General features: G+C 43.6%; 1 protein-coding gene across 3 annotated transcripts in view; it reads right to left on the bottom strand.

Moving 5' to 3' along the window:
* PLA2G4F (phospholipase A2 group IVF) overlaps positions 1-23,345 on the bottom strand; it is a 490,195-nt gene that overhangs the window by 100,543 nt on the left and 366,307 nt on the right. For all 3 annotated transcript variants that reach the window (XM_040410952.1, XM_040410953.1, XM_040410954.1), the window contains 2 exons: positions 20,007-20,201; positions 17,715-17,881 (listed from right to left, as the gene is read on the bottom strand). In XM_040410952.1, the coding sequence (XP_040266886.1) occupies positions 17,715-17,881; positions 20,007-20,201 (362 nt within the window). The remainder of the gene's footprint in view (positions 1-17,714; positions 17,882-20,006; positions 20,202-23,345) is intronic.

Here is a 23,345-nt window from a genome sequence, read left to right as displayed (position 1 = left end):
CCATAGAATAATCGCAGAATAAAAGGAGCTTATTCCCTTTAACTCTGAGAGGTTGAGTCAGGCGTCTGTATTTCCCCAGGATGGCCTCCTTGTCGGCATAGTTGAGAAATTTAACAATGACCGGTCTCGGCCTGGATGGCTGGTTATCAACGCGTGGTTCTCTGGGGGGGCCAATTCTGTGGGCCCTCTCTACAGTAAGCGGCGACTCAAATCCCAGCGCCTGTGGGAGTTCAGAGGAGCAAAAGCGCGCCAAATGATGTGCTGGGATATCCTCAGGGAGACCCACTATGCGAATATTGCTCCTGCGGGAGCGATTCTCCAGGTCCTCCACTTTATCTTGCAGGGCCTGGTTAATACGAACTATGTCTCTTACTTGAGACTGAGTTTTGCAAAGCTCGTCTTCCAGGGTGCCTGTCCTCTGCTCTAATTCCCTAATATGGGAAGAGTTCTGCGCAATGTCCAGCTGTAACTGTTTCATAGTCCCAGCAATAGTGGACTCCAAAGTGGCCTTAATATCTGGGGCCAGTATTTGCGCCACCGCCAATGCAATTTCCTTGCTGGGGAGCTCCAGCTCCTGAAGTTGCAGCGACTGCTGCGATTGCGGTGGCAATTCCCCTCTAGATGATTCATCTGCATCGGGGGGTAGGGGTGGCTGTGAAGAGGAGCGGGTTGTTCTCCGCTTACCCTCCGCCATCTTGTCGGATCGCGTCAGTGCCGATTCCAGCTGCAGGAGTGAAGAGGTCGTCAGTGGGGGGCCGTTGCAGACCAGGTATCTGTCCATGAGCCACCTGGTGCAAGGTAGGTAGCTGCGGTCCCGCTTCTGGTCCCGGCAAACCCCCGATATATAGCAGGGTGTACGGAGCTCCTCCACCGCACGTCCTTACATGTGCGTGCCGGAACCGGAAGTCGACCCTCCCTCTTTTATTGTGCGGCTGTCACTGCGTGTCCCCCACCTCTTTATCCGAACTGCACATGTCACTTGGATGACCTGGATGCCATGTAAGGTCTAGGACCTCATCATCCTCAACATTATCTTGCATCCACTTCTCACCCCTGCCCTCCTTGCAGGTCTGCATAGTGCAGAAAGCTGCAGCAGTTGACACCTGTGTTTTGTCATCATCATCAGAGAAGCACTGCGGTGGTCCTCCCACATCCTCATCCTCAAACATAAGTGGATGGGCATCAGTGCACTCCATGTTTTCCACTTCTGGGGCAGGGATAGCTGGATGACCGATGTAAACCCCGCCAGCAGAGCCATCAAAAAGTATAAGTGACTGTTGCATGACTTGGGGTTCAGACTGCTTGGCTGATGTGCAAAAGGTTGAGGTGGAAGACAGATGCCCATGGGCCACCGGTGCCAACTCTGTGCTTTCAGCAGGGGACCAGGTGGAAGACAATGTTAAGGAACTATAGGTACTGTCAGACATCCAATCTACCGCCTCTACTTGTTTTTGGCTACACCATTCGTACATCGGTATTTGGGCCTCCAAAATGACGCAGAATGTCCTGTTGCCTGCATGCACCAAAGGAAGGTGTTTCATTTGGGTATGTAGCTGGCACAGATCAATCTCTCCCTGCACCAGGAGCTCCACCAACACCAGCAGCACCATGACCATGGCCATGTCCCCTATTTGATGCTCTCCTCATTTTTTTACGCTCAACTAAAAAATTGGCTGACAGATGAATGATTGTATTTCTGTGTCACAGGTGCAAATGAGGTGTTTTGCACCCCAAAAATTGGCTATAGGTCACTGACAGAATAACTATTGTATTTTCATGTCACAGAAGCAAATGATGGGTATTTCCCCACCAAAAATGAATTTATGTCACCGACAGAAATAACAGATAGATTAGCTTTCGTATTTCCGTATCACGGATGCAAATGATGGTCATTTCCCCCACAAAAATGGCTTTATATCACCGACAGAAATAACAGACAGATTAGCTTTTGTATTTCCATGTCATGAATGCAAATGATGTTTATCTCCCCCCCCCCCCCAAAAAAAAAAGGTTTGACACCGACAGAATTAACAGAAAGATTAACTATTGTATTTCTGTGTCACGGATGCAAATGAGGGGTATCTCCCCCCAACAAATGGGCTTATGTAACCGATAGAATTAACAGAATGATTAACTCTCCTATTACAGTAAGACTGATGCAAATGCAGTGTTATGAATACCCAAAAATGGCCTTGTCAGAGACACAATTAACAGACTGATTAACTGTCCTATTACAGTAAGACAGATGCAAATGCAGGAGTTTGGAACCCCTAAAAATGGCTTTATGTCACCGACACAATTAACAGACTGATTAACTCTCCTATTACAGTAAAAGACTGATGCAAATGGAACCCCAAAAATGGCTATAGGTCACCCACAGAATTAACAGCCCGATTAAGTATTATATTTATGTGTATTGCACAAAAAAAAAATGCCTACTGGTCACCCACAGACTGAACAGCCACATTAAACGCCTAACACTGTCCCTCATTGCAGCAGTGTACTGTCCCTACACTAATTAGACGGTTATAAAACAAGTATGTGGGGCGCCACAATGTATTTTAAGAGATAGTAAAATATAGAGCACAATTCATATAAAATAGAACAATATTATCTCTCAACTAGGGATGAGCGAATAGACTTCGGGTGAAACATCTGAAGTCGATTTGCATAAAATTATGTTCTAATATTGTACGAAGCAGGAGCTCCATACAGTATTAGAATGTATTGGCTCCGATGTGCCGAATTATTGCTTATTTACTTCATAAATTAATTTGTACTGTAAAAAAACATTTTCCGAACTCCGGTTCGGTTCCAAGGTACCACTTGGAACCGAACCAGAGTTCGGGAAATGTTTTTTTACAGTACAAATTAATTTATGAAGTTATTGCGAGAAGTCCTTATTTCCTGAAGTCCTTTGGGTCATCATCTCTCTGGACGCTGTGCTTTTAACAGGCAATTTTGGAGATCTGCTAACACTTCTTATGAGTTGAGAGTAGGAATGAGCAAATAAAATAAAACCTAGTTCTAATACTGTATGGAACAGGAGCTTCGTACAGTATTAAAATGTATTGGCTCCGATGAGCCAAAGTTATTGCTTCACGAAGGGGAAGCAATAACTTCGGCTCATCGGAGCCAATACATTCTAAAACTGTACGAAGCTCCTGCTCCGTACAGTATTAGAACTAAGTTTTATGCAAATTGACTTCGGATGTTTCATCCGAAGTCGATTCGCTCATCCCTACTCTCAACTCATAAGAAGTGTTAGCAGATCGCCGAAATTGCCTGTTAAAAGCATAGCGTCCAGAGAGATGATGACCCAAAGGACTTCAGGAAATAAGGTACTTTATTAGAAAAAGCTCAACGTGTTTCGGGGAGAAACATAAAATCCCCTTTTTTTGGAGCATAGACAATAGACAAACACTGTGAAACACACGTTTAAATAGATGTGCAAGAGTAGCACATGGCAAGTCACATGACATTCACGTTTGTTTCCAGTCATGTTACCTCTAAACCGGAAGTGCGCTCCATTTCATTGGTGGAACGCATAATAAATATAAATATAACATGTAGAATAAATAGACATACACTCTAAAATATTAATCAGTAATATTGTGCCCAACCTATTATGCTATATTGCGCTGGCAGCATTAATAAATAGTTTCAATGTCATGCGGGAGACCAAGAGGTCCGATCCAGAAGGAAACAACCCTTTACTTCCAGCACTAAAATATATTGTACATCCTGAGGTGCAGCGCTCCACCGTGGAATGCACCGCCATGTTGAGGGCGACGCATGTTAGAGTGTAACGCGCCACCCCGTTGAGGAGCCCATTAATTTCAGGTGATGCGTGTCAGATTGGAACGCACCGCCCGGTTAAAGGGCGAAAAAAAACAGAATTATTATAGCAGTTATGGACAGCAATTATATCTTAAAAAGACCTGCTACCATAAACGAGGGGCACTACTAGTTGTCTTTTTTTTTTTTATAAATACTTAGTACTAAAAGAAATGATGTTTCTCATCTGGTTTACAATAAAAAAAAAAAATAAAAAAAAAAGGGTCAATAAATATCAAGGAGAGAATAAGAGTTATATCAGAAAAAAGAATAATATAAATATAAGAAAAATATAAATTCATAAAATCTACATTAAAAGATACATTTATAGAAAGTCATAAAGAGTCATTTTAATGAAGTCCATAGGGGGTTAATGTGTTAAAATGAAAAATCCAATACATCTCTTTTCTACATAGTTGTACATAGGAGTGTGGTATCCAGTCTATAGGATCACTGGGATCACAATTATGGTTATCCAAAAAGTGTTTAGATACTGTGTTTAGGCTACTGGCGGTTAATATTTGAACAATGTTGGTTTAGGCTACTTTCACACTCACGTTTTGGGTAGATCTGTCATGGATCTGCAAAAACGGATCCGTTAAAATAATACAACTGCATGCATCCATCATGAACGGATCCGTCTGTATTATCTGTAACATAGCCAAGACGGATCCGTCATGAACTCCATTGAAAGTCAATGGAAGACGGATCCGTTTTCTATTGTGCCAGATTGTGTCAGAAAAAAATGTTCCATCCCCATTGACTTACATTGTGTGCCAGGACGGATCAGTTTGGCTCAGTTTCGCTCAGTTTCGTCAAGCGGACAGCAAAATGCTGCAGGCAGTGTTTTAGTGTCCGCCTCTAGAGAGGAATGGAGACTGATCTGAGGCAAACTGATGATCCTTTTCCATTCAAAATTCATTAGGACAAAACTGATCCGTTTTGGACCACTTGTGAGAACCCATGATGGATCTCACAAACGGAAAGCCAAAACGCGAATGTGAAAGTAGCCTTAATCATTCTCTTAGTGTTTGGGTCATGCGGCAAATATATTAGAGACCGCAGGGGCATTGTAACATTTATATGATGTTACTTGAACCACAATTCATATGATGTTTCAATCCGATAGTTTCATCCGATATTTCTGACAACCAATGTTGTGAGAAATAGTTTCACAGCACTTGCAGCGTCTGGAGCCACAGCTATATGAACATTTTTTTTTTTAGGTCATTGCATTCATTAGAGGGGTTTGAAATTGATGCGTGCTCCATCTGCGTCCCTAAAATTCTTGGACATGATGGGGCTAACAGATTCTTTAATGTGCCAGTTCTATGGAAAGTAACAGTCGGTTGGTTTGGTAGATCTTTACCTATAATGGGATCCTTATGGAGGATGGGACAATGTTTTCTTAGGATTTCTTTGATTGAACTATGAACGGAGTTGTTTCTGGTAATGAAATTGGAGCGGTATGCTCCATTGTTTTCTTTATGTGCCCGTGGTTTTAGACATTCAGTCTAACTTTGCTGCATAATCTTGGATAAGGCCAGATGGATAGCCTTTATCCAAAAATCTATTTTGTATAGTGATGAGTTGGTTTTTAAGTGTATTATTGTAGAGGTTCAATGTGAATACAATTTTTTTCAGTCCCATACACCAGGGGACTCCTTGAAAACAAAAGACAGCTGTGTCTACACTTGCCGGAGAAGATGTTCACCACCAAGCGTTTGCTGGAAAAGATGTTTGCCAGCAAGTACAAAAGCCACTGGGAAAAATAGCCCCCAGTGGAACAAAGTGCACCGGTAGGTGCCAAAAAGAAAGGGAAGAAGGAAGGGGGACAGATGGAATACCCTCTCCCCTAGTTGCGGTACACAATTGGGGCCGCTGGCATAGATGTTACCTGGCTGTCTGCAAGGGCCCGCCGATATTTGAAGTGTCGTGTCCACCTGTGCGCACAGCGCGCGGTGTGAGGACGTCAACAATCGCGAGATATCGCGGGCGCATGCGCATTGTACGGCGCTCACTGCGCCTGCGGCAACAAACGAAAGTAAGTCACCATGCAGGCGCGCCACCTCCAGTACACACACTCTAACTTTTAGATACACTGCTGACATTGCTGGACATAACAGCCATAGTGTACAGAGTACAGACATAGAGATGCCCATATACAAACTGTGGAGGCATATTATGCATGAGGAGGACAAAGTATAGTTAGATAGATTGTCCATAGATATGGGCATCGATATGAAAGCACCATATGGGTGTGTCCTAATGGGCATCGGGATATATGCCCATATAGTCTACACCTAAACAGACCCTGATATGGGTATGTAATAAATGAAAGATGGTATTTGTGGTGGTTTGATGTTGCAATTTCCTGACTATGGCTAAAGATAGGACTCAAAGAGGATGGTGGGCACCATAAGAGGGAGAGTCTAGTGATGACATATGCAGGCTCGTCCCCGTCCCAGCTTGCCATTGGCTGCTCCCACCCGACACCAGATGTTTTCATCCTTGTACAGGGAGAAGCAGCAGCGGCCGTGCGGGGACCAGGAGCAGCGCCGAGAGCGGGGTAAATAACCTGTGAGCAGCCAGGCACATGGGGGGGGGGGGGGGGGGGCTGTTGGAGAACTTGGATAACCCCTTTAACAAATATACTTATGTATATCAAAAGGTGAGTACCCTAAAATCTGTTGTATCCAGCTACAATTTCACCTCAATTACACAATGAAGGATTAACGGATTAAATTATATATAAAAGAATGTGAACCCCTTCCCCAAATTCTGTAGTATCAGTCTGCAGTTTCACCCCAATAACAGAATCAAGGATTAACAGAATTACTTAGGGCTCTTTCACACTTGCGTTATTGTCTTCCGGCATAGAGTTCCGTCGTCGGGACTCTATGCCGGAAGAATACTGATCAGGATTATCCTAATGCATTCTGAATGGAGAGTAATCCGTTCAGGATGCATCAGGATGTCTTCAGTTCCGGTACGGAACGTTTTTTGGCCGGAGAAAATACCGCAGCATGCTGCGCTTTTTGCTCCGGCCAAAAATCCTGAAGACTTGCCGCAAGGCCGGATCCGGGATCAATGCCCATTGAAAGGCATTGATCCGGATCCGGCCTTAAGCTAAACGTCGTTTCGGCGCATTGCCGGACCCGACGTTTAGCTTTTTCTGAATAGTTACCATGGCTGCCGGGACGCTAAAGTCCTGACAGCCATGGTAAAGTGTAGTGGGGAGCGGGGAGCAGCATACTTACCGTCCGTGCGGCTCCCCGGGCGCTCCAGAGTGACGTCAGGGCGCCCCAAGCGCATGGATCACGTGATCACATGGATCACGTCATCCATGCGCATGGGGCGCTCTGACGTCATTCTGGAGCGCCCGGGGAGCCGCACGGACTGTAAGTATACCGCTCCCCCGCTCCCCGCTCCTACTATGGCAACCAGGACTTTAATAGCGTCCTGGGTGCCATAGTAACACTGAAAGCATTTGGAAGACGGTTCCGTCTTCAAATGCTTTCAGTACACTTGCGTTGTTACGGATCCGGCAGGCACCTCCGGCAACGGAAGTGCATGCCGGATCCCAACAACGCAAGTGTGAAAGAGGCCTTATGTATCAAATAATACAAACAACCTAAAATCTGTAGTATTAAAACACTTAATACTTCACGACTGAACTAGCGCCGAAGCTGTCACCACGCTGGTGAGACAGCCGATTCTCTCTATATTTTTAAGCAGCCAATATAGCTCCTGATGAATCTTGATTAGAGGAAACGTGTTGACCCAGGACGCGCTGCTGTAGTCAGTGGAAGATAAGATAAGATGCCTTTATTGTCACTGTACAATACAATGTAATACAATGTACAATACAATGAAGTGTTGTATGGAGCAATCCTAGATGCCATGGACAGAGGAACAAGAACTGACATTTAAACTAAAGTATTACACTAGAAAAAAAAACAGTATATATAGAAAGAGCAAAGTAGGAAGTGCTTATGAGTATATATACACACTGATCAGACACCACTGCAGACAAGAGATCATCATGGGTTCATGAATGCAGCAGTCACTTTCAGTCTGTGGTAGTTTCTATCCTTAGAAGGGGCAATAGTCTCTGAGCATTTAGGAGACTGATTGCTTTGGGGTAAAAGCTGTTCTTCAGCCTAGTGGTGCGGGCATGTAGGGCTCTAAGACTCCTACCAGAGGGTAGGGGAATGAAAAGGCTGTGGCCGGGGTGAGTTGGATCCCCGCAGATAATTTTTGCCCTGTTGCTGCAGCGAGCAGTGAAGATGTCCTCCAGTGATGGTAGCTGAGTACCAGTGATTCTGCCAGCCATTCTGATGATGCGCTTGAGGGTCTTCTTGTCCTCAGAAGAGCAGCCGGAGGACCACACTGTAATGCAGTATGTGATAACAGATTCTATGGTGCTCCTGTAAAAATTGACTAGCAGCTGTTTTGGGAGTTGTGCTTTCTTCAGACTCCTCAGAAAATAAAGCCTCTGAAGGCCTTTTTTGGTAATTTCTGTTGTGTTTTTTATCCATGACAGGTCCTGACTAATATGAACTCCCAAGAATCTGAAACTTTGAACTATCTCCACATTTCCACCATTAATGCTAATGGGATGGTGTCCATTTCGTTTCTTCTTCCTAAAATCCAGAATTAGCTCCTTTGTTTTCTTAGTATTGAGTATGAGGTTGTTGTTCTTACTCCATCTCTCTAGGTTCTCAACCTCTTTCCTATAGGCTGTTTCATCATTGTTGGAGATCAGGCCTATCACGGTCGTGTCATCTGCAAATTTTATAATGGTATTGGTATTGTGAATAGGTTTACAGTCATTTGTGAAGAGGGAGTAAAGGAGAGGGCTCAACACACAGCCTTGCGGTACCCCAGTGTTTAGTGTTAAGGATGAAGAGAAGTGCTTGCCCATGCGTACAACTTGTGGTCTTTTTGTAAGAAAGTCCAGTATCCAGTTGCACAGGTGTGAGCTGAGACCCAAGTTGTTCAGTTTCGTTGCCAACTTGTTGGGAGGGATGGTGTTGAAGGCCGAGCTGTAATCAATAAACAGCATCCGCACATAGCTGTCTCTCTGCTCCAGGTGTGACAGCACAGTGTGAAGGGTAAGTGAGACAGCATCCTCAGTTGACCTATGTGCTCTGTAAGCAAACTGGTATGGGTCCATGGAGGTGCAGATCTTGCTCTTCATGTGCCTGAGGACAAGTTGTTCAAAGCACTTCATAGCAATAGGAGTGAGAGCCACCGGGCGATAATCACTTAAGGTCTTCACCCCTGCCTGTTTTGGAATTGGGACAATTGTGGAGGACTTCAGGCAAGTGAGGACAATGGCCTGCTCTAGTGAGCTGTTAAACATACTGTTAAACACTGTTTTCAGCTGTTTAGCACAGTTTTTTAGGACTTTTCCAGGAACTTCATCAGGGCCAGCTGCTTTGTGGGGATTAATGTGGTTTAAGGCCCATTCTACCTCATGTGCTCTCAGCATCAGGGAACATGATGGAGCCTCTTGCTGGGCTAATTTGATGATAGGCAGCTCATTGTCTTTGTCAAATCGTGCAAAAAAATAATTTAGGTCATCAGGAGAGAAAGAATTTCCGGTGTTGATAGAACAGGTGTTGCTCTTGACTTGATACCCTGCCACATGCGTCGGGAATCAGAGCTTGTAAAATGATGTTGTATTTTTGTTTTGTAGCAGTGCTTTGCCTCCTTAATGCCCCTCTTCAGATTGGACCTGGCTGTTTTGTACTCCTCTGGGTCTCCCTTTCGGAAAGCAATGTCACGTGCCTTCAAAAGGTTTTGGACATTTCTGTTTATCCATGGTTTCCTATTTGGGAAGGTCAAAATGATTATGGTATCAGTGACATTGTCCATGCAAAATGTAATATCCTTTGTAGCTGCCTGTTTAAACAAATCCCAATCTGTGTCCTCAAAACATTCCTGTAGTCTCATTGTGGCTCCTTCAGGCCAAACTCTGATTGTATGCAAAGTAGGCTTAATCCTGGTGATAAGAGGTTTGTATGCTGGAGCTAAAAACAACGAAATGTGACCCGACCTGCCAAGATGGGGGGCAGGTGATGCTGTATAAGCATTTGCTATGTTGCAACAAACACGGTCCAATGTATTTCTCCCCCTAGTTGGAAATTTAACAAACTGGTAGAATTTGGGGAGCACAGTTTTGAGATTGGCTTGGTTAAAATCACCCGCTAAGATGAACACTCCATCTGGATGGATATTTTGCAGACTGTTCGTAATAATATGCAATTTGGACAGTGCCAGCTTAACAAGCAGAGCTTATCAAGTAGTTGTCAGCCCTGTTAGTACAGCAGAGTATTCCCTGTACAGATGAATTGGGGTCTCCTCTGCAATTTCCATATTTGGGGTCTGGGCAAATCCCCTAGTGGATACCCCTGTGGATTTAGACTAATAGGCTTGTGTCTCTCTTTGCACTGAAACCATAGGTGTGTGTTTGCATTTACACACCGTTGTTTGCCTCTCCTCCCCTGTATCTAAGGCCCCTTTCACACGGGCGAGTATTCCGCGCGGATGCGATGCGTGAGTTGAACGCATTGCACCCGCACTGAATCCCGACCTAATTTAACTCGCCTTAGTCCACTTGATCGCGCAGCCCGGCATCTCCTTCTGTCTCCTTTGCTGAACATGACCTGTGGTGACGTCACTCCGGTCATCACATGATCTTTTACAATGGTGATGGATCATGTGATGACTGGAGTGACGTCACCACAGGTCCTGTTCCTGTAATGAATGCTCACCACAGGTTCTGTTCAGCAGGAGACAGAAGGAGATGCCGGGCTGCGCGATCAAGTGGACTAAGGTGAGTTAAATTATTTTTTATTTTTTTTAACCCCTCCAGCGCTATTTTACTATGCATTCTGTATTCAGAATGCTATTATTTTCCCTTATAACTATGTTATAAGGGAAAATAATACAATCTACAGAACACCGATCCCAAGCCCGAACTTCTGTGAAGAAGTTCGGGTTTGGGTACCAAACATGCGCGATTTTCTCACGCGAGTGCAAAACGCATTACAATGTTTTGCACTCGCGCAGAAAAATCGCGGGTGTTCCGGTAACGCACCCGCACATTTTCCCGCAACGCCCGTGTGAAAGAGGCCTAAGGGGCTGTAATTGGCTTTGGTTTCAGCAAAGTGTGGCATCTGGCTGTCTATCATTTGACTCACTGGACCGGTATGTGGAGTGTTTTAAGTTTATAATACACTCCAGGCTCAATGTTTGGAAACATTAATAGCCCAAAATATATGTTCCCTCTGTGGTACCAACAGGAGGGTGGTGACGTAATAGGCACACATAGTTCACCTGATACACTCAAGACCTATGTATTAAAGTCCTCTGAGTGCGGTTTCTGTGTGCTCACCACACATGGGAATTTTTAAAGGATTCACAAATTCCCTTCTGTCCTTTTTTAGTGCAAAAACGTTTTTGTTTTCTTTTTTTTAAATATCCATTTTATTTCATTTTCTTCTCTATACAAAACAACACATATTGTGATAGAAAAAACAGGCAACACAGGATAGTTAGTATAAAACAGTAGCAAACTACCCTATCACATAACACAAAATCCTACAGAGATTATAAATATGACTGTAAATTCACCAATATTATAAAAAACAAACCTATATCCTCCCACCCGACCCTCCCAATTGGCCGTCGTCACTGCAGCTCTAGTACACGCAGACATAATTACACTAGTAACTATGTCTGAACAGTCAAACGTTCCGCTCTCCGTTTCCTTTCCATATCCTCATAGAGTTTAATTTGTTGGAGGTACAAAATGCATTAGTTTAACGAGGGTGGGGAGACAGAGCCCCAATATTTGACCAGAATAACTTTTGCCACCATTAGACCCCTCATCCAACACACATTAACAACCCCCCTACGTATCCAATATTCATAATCTGTGATTTTGAAGAATTCCACCAGATTCCTATTCTCCCACAGAGGGGTAAAAGCCAAAGGGTAGGAGACTTTCAGAATCCTCTTAAGCTTATTCCAAACCCTCTGTAAAGTCCAAGGGATCAACAGGGACTTCCTCTCTCCCAAATAACCCGATTCCAAACATGTAAAAATATTATCAATTGGTTTTTCCATAACGTACGACAAATATTGTGCTAATAGACTCTCTTTAAATTTACAACACCGTTGAACCTGTGCACATAAATAATAACCTTGAAAAAAAGTGATAATCCACCATCTGAGTCTGACAGCCATAAATAACTCTGTTTAATCCTCACCCTCTTCCTTCCCCATATTAGATTGTTAATGAGCGACTCCAATCTGTAAAAAAAAAAATATCATTGATCCAAACAGGGGAGGCACACATTAGGTACATCACAATAGGCAGAATAATCATTTTGACCAGCTCTATTCGATCCGTCTGAGCCAATATCAGTTTCTGCCAAGCGCATATTTTAGACTTAACTTTATTCAACACCGGGGCCAAATTAGGCTCATAAAACCTATTTATGGGAACCCCAATCTTCACCCCTAAGTAGTCCAAGGTTTCATTGGGGGCCAGGACCCGTACTCCACTCCCCTCATCTACGGCCTTGCGGTTCAGCGGGAGGAGCGATGACTTGGTCCAATTAATCAGATAACCCGATAGTTTACCAAAGTCCTCTATTGCTGCCATCACATAGGGGAGGATTTTCCATCCCTGGTCCAAAAACTAAATATCATCATCGGCATAGAGACTTATTTTATCGCTCACTCCTGCCACCCCAAAGCCGTCTATGCAGTTATCTGAACGGATCTTACAGGCCAGTGGTTCAATAAATAAAGCAAAAAGAAGGGGAGAGAGGACATCCCTGTCTCATCCCCCGCCGCATCATAATGGAAGAAGAGCCAATACCATTAATACTGATACGTGCTATAAATACCGTCCCCAAACCAAAATGAGACATAGTGGACCACAGAAAAGACCACTCCATCCTGTCAAACGCCTTTGCGGCATCTAAAGACAGGATGGAGTGGTCGATGCTACCCCCAACAGAAAGATTCAAATACACCCTAAAGAGACTCAACTGTATTTGCCGGCCCGGGATGAATCCCGTCTGATTGGAATGTACCAGAGAGGCAATGACCCTTTTCAAGCAATTAGCCCAAATTTTTGCAAAAATTTAGTAATCTGTATTTAAGAGCGATATGGGTCTATAAGATCCCATATCACATCTATCTTTATCCTTTTTCAACACCAAGATAATCATTTTTTTACCTCTCTGAATGATGGAGGCAAAGAACCAGATACACAGGATTCGTTCAAAACCCGCAAAAAGATTGGAAGAAGCGATTTAGCATGGTACCTATAGAGTTCAAACGGCAAACCATCAGGGCCAGGGGATGAATCATATTTCAGAAGTGGAAGTATCGATCGCAACTCCTCCAACCCAATAGGACGATCCAACATTCCCCTATCCTTTACATCTAACTGGGGAAGCCCCAGTTGTTGTAAGTATTGCTCCATATCATCCCATCTAGGAGTAGGGTCAGACTGATAAAGCGCATAGTAGTATTTCACAAATTCCTCCCTAATCATCTCCGGGGACCACAGCCTATTGCCTTTTGAATTCCTAATCTCACTTATAGTAGCAACCTCTCTTTGATTAGAAATCAACCGTGCCAAGAACTTACCTGTTTTACCCAATTCACAGAAGCGATTTTGACCTTGGAAAAGAAGCTTATGTTGAGCTTTACTGTACAAAAGTATCTTGAGCTGTAAGTTGGCCTCTTTTAACTGGGTTATATATTGCTCATTATAGTGAGTAACTAATACACCTTGTAATCTCCTAATTGTCTCTGTCAGCTGTTGTTCCCTTTGGCGGAGTTCAAATCTATAACGGTTGATCTTAGTAAAATATAAGCCCCTTATATGGGCCTTCAATGCGTCCCACACATAATGAATATGTGTCGAGCCTACATTAAAGCCCCAGAATTCCTGTATGTCCTGGTCAATTCGGCCTTGCTCCCCTATCACATCCAACCAGTGCGGGTTTAATTTGAAGGTTCTACCTGGTGGTGGGTCTATCTCTCTGAACGAGATCAGGACTGGGGAATGGTCCGAGATTCCATGAGGTTCATACTTCATTCTCACGATTTGATGACTCAAATCACGGCTTGCAAAAGCCAGATCAATAAGGGACATTGACCCGTAAGACTGGCTAAAGCAAGAATACATTTTTTTATTGCCACAGAGGTGGCGCCAGATATCGACCTGTGCCAGCTCCCGGCAAATAATACTCAAAAGAGATCCAGACCGACCCCGCCCAGGAGAGGCAGAGAAGCGATCCAACTCAGGGTCAGGAACAGCATTAAAATCTCCGGCTACTAATAATGGGCATTGATTTTTTGTGGCTAGGTATTTCGATAATAGGGAAAAGACAGTTGATTTATATGGTGGAGGGATATAAATGAACGCCAATATAATCTCCTGCCCTTTCCAAAACCCGTGCAGGAAGACAAATCTCCCTTCTTTATCAATCATGTTGTCTACCGGTAGAAATTCCATCCCTCTGTGAATATATACACTAACCCCTCTTGCATAAGCATGATATTTCAAGGAAGCCCATTTTCTTTTCAATGTGTACAGCCTATCTACTGTTACATGGGTTTCTAATAATACCACAATTGCCGGCAAATGACGAGCCACCAGATCAAATACCACCGTCCTCTTTACTCTGTCTCCCAACCCTCTCACGTTCCAGAATAGAATATTACGTAGCAAAAGCAGTATGTAAGTGACATTCCCAGTCCCCCATCTCGGAGAGAGAGAGAGACGTAGACCTAGAAAGCAAGTGACGACAGCCAATCCCACCCTTATAGCCACCCCCAAAACACCCCCTCCATGGTTGATAAGGAATATCGCATTACCCATCAACCTCTTCCAATCCACCAAACCTCCCCCCCGACCACTTCCCCCTTAACCTCCCACCTCCCCACATTTTAATTTTGTTTATAGCCCCATCGAGTCCAGCCATTGAACAACATCCACCTGTGTAGAAAAGAAGCGTACAGAATCATTATGTATCACCCTCAATTTGGCTGGGTATAACATTGAGTACTTAATGTTTGCTGCAGCCAATCTTTTTTTAACCTCAACATAGGATCTTCTTTTAATTTGGGTCTCTCGCGAAAAATCTGGGTATATTGATATCAGGTTACCATCAAAATATGTATTCAATACTTCTCTTTTACGTCTAAGTACCCAGTCCCGATCTTTTGAGCAAACTAGTTTCGCCAAGAATGCTCTAGGCGGGGCCCCTGGAGAAAGATTTTAGAGGGGATTCTGTGGGCCCTTTCCACGCAAAAGGTAGCTGCATAGTGATCTGGCCCTAAATTTTCAACCAGCCATTTTTGAACAAAGTTAGCAGGATTATCCTGTTCTGCCCCTTATGGGAAGCCTACCAGTCGCAGGTTGTATCTACGTGACCTATCCTCCAGATCTATCACTTTCCTTCTGAGCCAAGAGCGATATTCAGTCTCTTTTTTAATAGACTGTTCTCTAACGTAGCAGAGTTAACTGCAGATTCCAGTTCCTTCACCTTCAGTCTCAATTTAGTCATCTCATCTCTAATTATGTTGACATCTCCTTGCACTAATGAAAGGGACGAGGCCAACTCTGCCAAAGAAGTACTGGTAGAATTTACTACTCACAGTATATCCGAAAGTTTTTTATTAATACTCTCAAAACCTTCACTCTGGGACATGGTATCTTTTAAAGTACCGAGCTCTGGACGGTCCATATTGACCACTCCCTGCTCAACCTGTGGGGCAGATCTTTGCACACCTCCCCGGGTTTTGGGTGGTGGTGACTTCAGAAATTTATCTAATCGAGCCTGGGGGCTTCCACCCAGGCCACCTTTCGGCGAAGAGATCCCTCCTGATTTACGGTATTTAGGCGGCATTTTTAAGGAGCCTAATAGGAGACCATGGTATATAAAATTCACACAAAAAAAAAATCGTAATATTAGAACCGGGCAATATGCAACACAGGAGGGTTTCCAGTACCAGATACACTAGCAATCCGGATCTACATGGGAAGTACCCCGCGTTAACTGTAAGACCCCAACGGCCTATTTCGTGAGCATAGAGGCGTAAATGTTGCATTTATAGCGTATGTAGCATATGTAAATATAATCGCCTGTAACTATCAACGCTAAATACAGAAAGAACATAGAAGCTAGGTACATATAGAACGCAGAGAAAACAAAAGAAGAAAATATAAATATAAATATTCAGCTGTGCGCAAAATCATGCCCACATCTACATCAACTTAAGATCACAATATATAGGTGGAGGGCTCCTTTAACCCTGAATGTCACTCTGGGTTGAATAGCAATATGCCAAAAATGTCAATCTAGATCGGATAACAGAAGGGGATAGAAACAAAAGCCACTATATATCTGAGGGTCTTGCTAGATGCGCATGTCATATAGTTCACCAGTGCTATATCAGGCAAGAGCCTTCTCGGACATCACGGTCCTGCCCTCCAAATGGAGCCCCCAATATGCCCTTTCCACCCGATTTTGTCAAATCGCCCGGTTAAATGCCTCCCGGCACCTGATATTAATCCAACGGGCAAGTGCATCCAGACACGTGGACAGAGGCAGACAGAGGCACCTTCAATCACCGGTGGCACTGGACCTCCACTGGCATCCACAACCAAACGGGCTCTCCACCGATATCCCAGGGGAGAAACAAGCGCAGCAGCACCCCCACAAGGCCTCCACCGTCTCCCGTCACCCACCCGAAAATTATCTGAGCTTCGGCCGCACCAGGCCCCGGACTCCATCACCCTCCGGTCAGGCAAAAAAGCGGTCATACCGGTTAGGGCAGCGTCTCAGGGCACCTACTCCAGCCTACGAATCAGCGCTTCTACGCTTCACAAACGGCAGATCACGTCTCAGGCGCTAGGCTTCCGACAGGTCACAGCTGGGCTCAGCGTTCCACATCGCAGCCGAAGGCGGGGAGAGGGGGACGGGACGAAAGGAGGAGGAACGCGGCACGCACCCCTACGTCATGCCGCTTCGACCAACGTTTTTGTTTTAGCGTCTCCATTTATCCATCCGTGATTATTTTTTAAACACTTTTTAACCCTAATTGGTGCAGTAAGGTGTAATAGAATAGGTGTAATAGAATAGCTCCTATTAGCCAGACTTGGTTCAATTGTCCCTGCTCGCTCCCTATAGTGTGGATTCCTATTATATCTCTACATTTTCTCTTAGCTGTCCCTGAACTGCTTATGGGTCCATTCACACGTCCGCAATTTCGATCCGCAATTCCGATCCCGAAAAAATAGAACATGTCCTATTCTTGTCCACAATTGCGGACAAGAATAGGCATTTTCTATTAAGTGCGATGTCCGTGTTTTGCGGATCGGACATGTGAATGGACCCTAATAGTAATTTTTGATGAATAAAGGCTTTCCTAAACACTGTGCCTAGTGTCTGTAACGACTCTCCCTGCACTAAGTTCACTGGAAAATGGTGGAGACCAGGCAGGAGACTTTATAGGGCTGTGACATCACAGGGGCTGGCTATTTGCTGATTGGCTGTCTGCATGGCATTATGGGTGATCCCTCATTTCTGGGCTTCTTACTTCCTATTTCTAACATATGCAGCAACCATTTTAGAAAAAATACGATTTGTTACCACAAAGCGCTAGGAAATTCGACTTCGGGATGAATAAAATTTTTCCACTTCGATTCGCTGATCACTATTTATGTCTTTATGTCATTTTTTGGAACAAGTTACTATACATGTAAATAAATATACTAGAATGGAATTTGCAAAAAATAAAAATATATTTCTACTAACACTTCAGATCTGATTTACCTCAAAAGGAGCTTGCCAAGAGTAGTTGAAGGAGAATATGATATCAACATTCCTCTCTGACTCCAGCACCAGTGGAAAGGGAGAGTTTATAGAGAATCCTCCATCCACAAGATATAAATTCTCCTCCATTGGTGTTAAATGGTTGGGGAAAGCATCCAAGTGATTTCCTAAGAATGGTACAGTACATACATGCATGAAATGTACAGACACATAGAATGAGTATACAGTGTCTTGAGAAAGTATTGATACCACTTGAATTTTAAATGTATTTTATTGGGATTTTATGTGATAGACCAGGGATTCTCAACCTGCGGCCCTCCAGCTGTTGTAAAACTACAACTCCCACCATGCCCTTCTGTAGGCTGATAGCTGTAAGCTGTCCGGGAATGATGGGATTTGTAGTTTTGCAACAGCTAGAGGGCCGCAGGTTGAGCATGCCTGTGATAGACTAACACAAAGTAGCAAGTATGTGTGAAGGGAAAAAGATGCATGGTTTTCAAAATGCTTAATAAATAAAAATCTTACAAAGTGTGGCATGCATTTGTACTCAGCCCCCTGAATCAATACTTTGTAGGACCACTTTTCGCTGCAATTACAGCTAAAAGTATTTTGGGGGTATGTCTCTACAATCTAGAGGCTGACATTTTTGCCCTATCTGCAAAATAGCTCAAGTTCAGTCAAATTGGATGGAGAGCATCTGTAAACAGCAATTTTTAAGTTGTGCAACAGATTCTCAATGGGACTGTGACTGGACCATTCTAACACATGAATATGCTTTGATCTAAACCATTCCATTAGAGATATGGCTGTAATGGAATGCTGAAAGTTGAACCTCAGCCCCAGTCTCAAGTCTTTTGCAGCCTCTACTAGGTTTTTCTCCAGGATTGCCCTGTAATTAGCTGCATCCATCTTCCCATAAACTTCCCTCCTGTCTCTGCTGAATAAAAGCATCTCCACAACATGATGCTGCCATCACAATGCTTCACAGTGGGGATGGTGTGTTCAGGGTGATATTCAGTGTTAGCTTTCCACCACACATAACGTTTAGCATTTAGGCCAAAAAGTTCACCTTTGGTCTCATCTGATCAGTGCACCTTCTTCCACATATTTGCTGTGTCCTCTATATGGCTTATGGCAAAGTGCAAATGAGACTTGTTATGGCTTTCTTTCAAAAATGGCTTTCTTCTGTCCTTTATGGAAGAGAGGCAAGATTTGTGGCGTACACGACTAATGTGGATAGATTCCCACACCTGAACTGTGGATATCTGTGGCTCCTCCAGGGTGACCATGGGCCTCTTGTCTGCTTCTCTAATTAGTGCTCTCCTTACATGAGCTGTCAGTTTAGGTGGCTGGCCATGTCTTAGGCTACTTTCACACTCGCGTTTGGTGCGGATCTGCACAGACAGATCCGTTCAGATAATACAACCATCTGCATCCGTTCAGAACGGATCAGTTTGTATTATCTTTAACATATCCAAGACTGATCAGTTTTCTATTGTGCCAGATTGTGTAATAGAAAACGGATCCATCCCCATTGACTTACATTGTGTGTCAGAACGGATCAGTTTGGCTCAGTTTCGTCACACGGACACCTAAACGCTGCAAGCAGCATTTTGGTGTCTGCCTCCAAAGTGGAATGGAGACGGAACTGAGGCAAACTGATGCATTCTGAGCAGATCCTTTTTCATTCAGAATGCATTAGGGCATTAGGGTTTACAAACGGAAAGCCAAAACGCCAGTGTGAAAGTAGCCTAGTGGGTTTGCAGTTGTGCATTACCCCTTCCTTTTCAGATGATGGATTGAACTGCGCTCTATGACATGTTCAAAGCTTGGGATATATTTTTTTAGAACCTAACCCTGCTTTACATTTCTCTACAACTTTATCCCTGATCAGTCTGGTGTGTTCCTTGGTTTTCATGAAGCTATTTGATCACTAATGTTCTGTAACAAACCTCTGAGGCCTTCACAGAACAGGTGGACTCTATTTAATAATTAGGTGACTTCTGAAGGCAATTGGTCACACTGGATTTTATTTTGGGGCATCAGAGTTCAGGGGGCTGAATACAAATGCACACCACACTTTTCAGATTTTTATTTATTAAAAATCTTAAAAACCATGTATAATTTTCTTTTCACTTCACATAATTGATACTTTGTGTGGGTCTACCACATAAAATTCCAATAAAATATTTTTAAGTTTATGGGTGTAACATGAAAAAATGTGGAAAAGTTCAAGGGGTATGAATACTTTTTCAAGACACTGCAAGTGAGTACAACCATTTAATGTAATACCTTTCCATGCCACAAACTCCCTTTCTTCCATGTAGTCTTTGTAGAGGTAAAGGCCTCTGGTAAAGTTATATAGTTCTCCAGCAGTAAACCTTGACTTAAAGAAATCCTGGAAGATGTTTGAAACAATCCCTCCTGGCATGACCAAACGAGTCTGCAGTTGGGTCGGATCAGGAAAGTGTAATTTTCTGCAATCATCTAGAATGAAAGAGGAGGGAAAATAAATGTGTTTATGGGTGTATTTTTGTAACAGCTTTTATTTACACAGCCCAATTTAAGTTCCCAGGTGCACCTGGAATTTAAAGGTAATCTGTCATCATAAAATTACTTACTAAGGTGAAGCATGTAAGGCGTCTGACTTAAGACACTGCTGGGGCTGTCTCTCCTGACTGTTTGCTGATTTGACCCAATCTAAAATATGGAATGTAAAGGCACTTTTGTTGTTCATGCTGACATATCTTCACCCCTAACTAACTGCGCCTGGTGAACTTGCTATTCCGCTGTTGCCACTGAAGTGGATCCTATGGTGCAGTCTAGCAGTGGAAACTGTCTGCACGTTTCCGGCACTTCTGGGTCTCTGCTGACTGTAAGGTGAATGGAGCATTTTGGGGAGTTGGCGCTGATTGCCTGCCTGGCTGGTAATCACCAGATAAGAGAAAGGGATGTTATTTTCGGCTTCTAATATCCATCCCTATTGGTATTCACTTTGCGCTTCAGTGAGGAGATATGATTAATCCCTGCTCAACTCTTCTATGGCTACTGCTTGACTGATGGACAACAGGTCTCCTGCCCTTTTTCTCCTCAGACCACCACATTGTTTCAATGAAAAAACTCAAATTTAATTTTTGCACAAGAATGCACAATAACCAGTGAGGATATTACAAGTCATATCCAAGAGATACAGACTCCTAGGTATTTACATGTCACATATATTTCAAGTTTGATAGAATAGTCCATACACTTCATGTTCGCATCCTTGGATGATCCATTATGTCCAAATTGTCCACTCTTGCATTAATATGTAATAGAGTCCTAAATTAGTATGTAATGGAGTCCTCAATTTCACGTTCCTATACTTGCAATATTCCTCTCTTCCGTGAGATCCACCGAACAAGCAATCATTCGATTAGGACCCATATTGGGGCCCCCAGACATATGGCCAGAATATAAAGAAAATAAAAATAAAACAAAACGAAATAAGTAATCCCCCTTTTGCCCCCCCATCCCTCCCTTTGCAATCCCTACAAAACCCAATGCAGCTTCTCCCTCCAACTAAAAACTAGCACTCACACTCCCTGTTAATGTGTTTCTGATTTTTTCCTCCTGCCACGTATGATACTTTAATCTTCACTCTTATATAAGAAAACTGGAAGTACAATTAAAAAATTCTTGTGTAGCTGACATTATAAAAAAAAATGTGGCTAAACTGTGAATTATATAAAGCCAAAGTGTGTATAGCTGCACAAAGGTGATTAAATGTAAAGTAAAGCGGCAGTTAAAGAGGCTTTTGGGTCCTGTTGTATTGTTGGCTTATTGTCTTTCACAAAATATTTACTGTGTCTAATGTGCGAGCTATACAGATAAGGCTACCTTCACACTTGCGTTCGGGGTTCCGCTTACGAGTTCCGTTTGAAGGCTCTCACAAGCGGCCCCGAACGCATCCGTACAGCCCCAATGTATTCTGAGTGGATAAGGATCCGCTCAGAATGCATCAGTCTGGCTCCGTTTCGCCTCCGTTCCGCTCAGCAGGCAGCTTGCAGCGTTCGGGTGTCCGCCTGGCCGTGCGGAGCCAAACGGATCCGTCCAGACTTACAATGTAAGTCAATGGGGACAGATCCGTTTGATGTTGACACAATATGGTACAATTTCAAACGGATCCATCCCCTATTGACTTTCAATGCAAAGTCAGGAAGGATCCGTCTGAACAACTTTTAGACTTAGATTTTTTTCTGAAATATAATGCAGACGGATCCGTTCTGAACGGATACCATCGTTTGCATTATAGGAGCTGATCCGTCTGTGCAGATACCAGACGGATCCGCTCCGAACGCAAGTGTGAAAGTTACAGCAAATCCTAACAGCTATATTAAACTTAATATAGAGCCGCTCTTAATCACAATGTTGGATAAAATTAAGGCTTGGTGCAAGTTGCCGTTATCTGAAATTGGGAGGAGCAATCTTCTTAAAATGATTCTCATGCCCAAGCTCATGTATCTATTGCATAATTCCCCAGTATGGATTCCTCGTAGGGTATTCATAAAAATTGATAGGTTATTTAGGGATCTAATTTGGCGCCATAAAAAAGCACGGATTAAACTAGACACTCTGCAAAGAGGAAAAGAGGAGGGAGGGCTAGCAGTACCGAATGCATGGCTCTACTACATTTCATCACAGTTGCAACAGTTGAGGGGATGGGGGAGGACTCCTGGAGACGTTGCCTCAGCCAGATTGGTGGCGCACATTATCAGTCACAATTCTCCGGTGGTCTTGTTGGAAAATAGCGGAATTGTTGGTAAGCTGCCAGGGCATCCCACACTTTCCATGATATACAAAGTTTGGCAGAAATGTCGGGCGCTGTTATCAGTAAAAGGATTTACACAGTTTTCCCCTATCTGGAGGAATCCGCATCTTCCTGAACTATTCCAATTAGATGGCTTCTCACCCTGGGAGCGCAAAGGAGTGAGGTATCTACGTCAACTACAGAGTGCTGATGTTTTTAAGTCCTTTGAGCAGTTGAGAACTGAATTTGGTCTCCCACATACGGCCTTCTATCAATTTTTGCAACTACGGCATGCCTTTCAGAAACAGGCTAGCTCTATCTCATTGAAATGTACTACGGTCCCATTGTTTCAGCAACTTCTTACTAACAGTTCCTCGAGCGGTCTAATATCATCTACCTACAGGAACCTATATGTGAAGTCAATTAAACAAGAGGTTCTAGCAGTTAAATCTAAATGGGAAAGCGAGGTTGGGCCGAATTCAGAAGAGCAGTGGAAGATGATCCTAGCACTCACCCCGCAACTGTCAGTTTGTGAGGGGCAGCATATGTCCCAGTTGTTTTTATTGCACCGGGTGTATAGGACGCCAGAGTTTTTATGTCGGATAGGTGTTCGGGAGGATGCAGATTGTCCTAGATGTGGCATGAGCCCTGCTTCCTTGATACACATGTTCTGGGATTGTGCAGAGCTCCGGAATTTCTGGTCCTCAGTTCTGGCCTTAATAAAAGACGCATTTAATATCACGGTTCCGCCTGGTCCGAGAACATGTATAGTAGGAATATTAGACATCAAAAATCGCCATCACCTTTTGGGAGTGCAGCGTCTGTTATTCCAGGCTAGGAAA

This window comes from Bufo bufo, chromosome 11, assembly GCF_905171765.1.
Source record: "Bufo bufo chromosome 11, aBufBuf1.1, whole genome shotgun sequence".
In the NCBI taxonomy this organism is placed as follows: Eukaryota; Metazoa; Chordata; class Amphibia; order Anura; family Bufonidae; genus Bufo; species Bufo bufo.
This window is presented reverse-complemented; position numbering and strand designations above follow the sequence as displayed.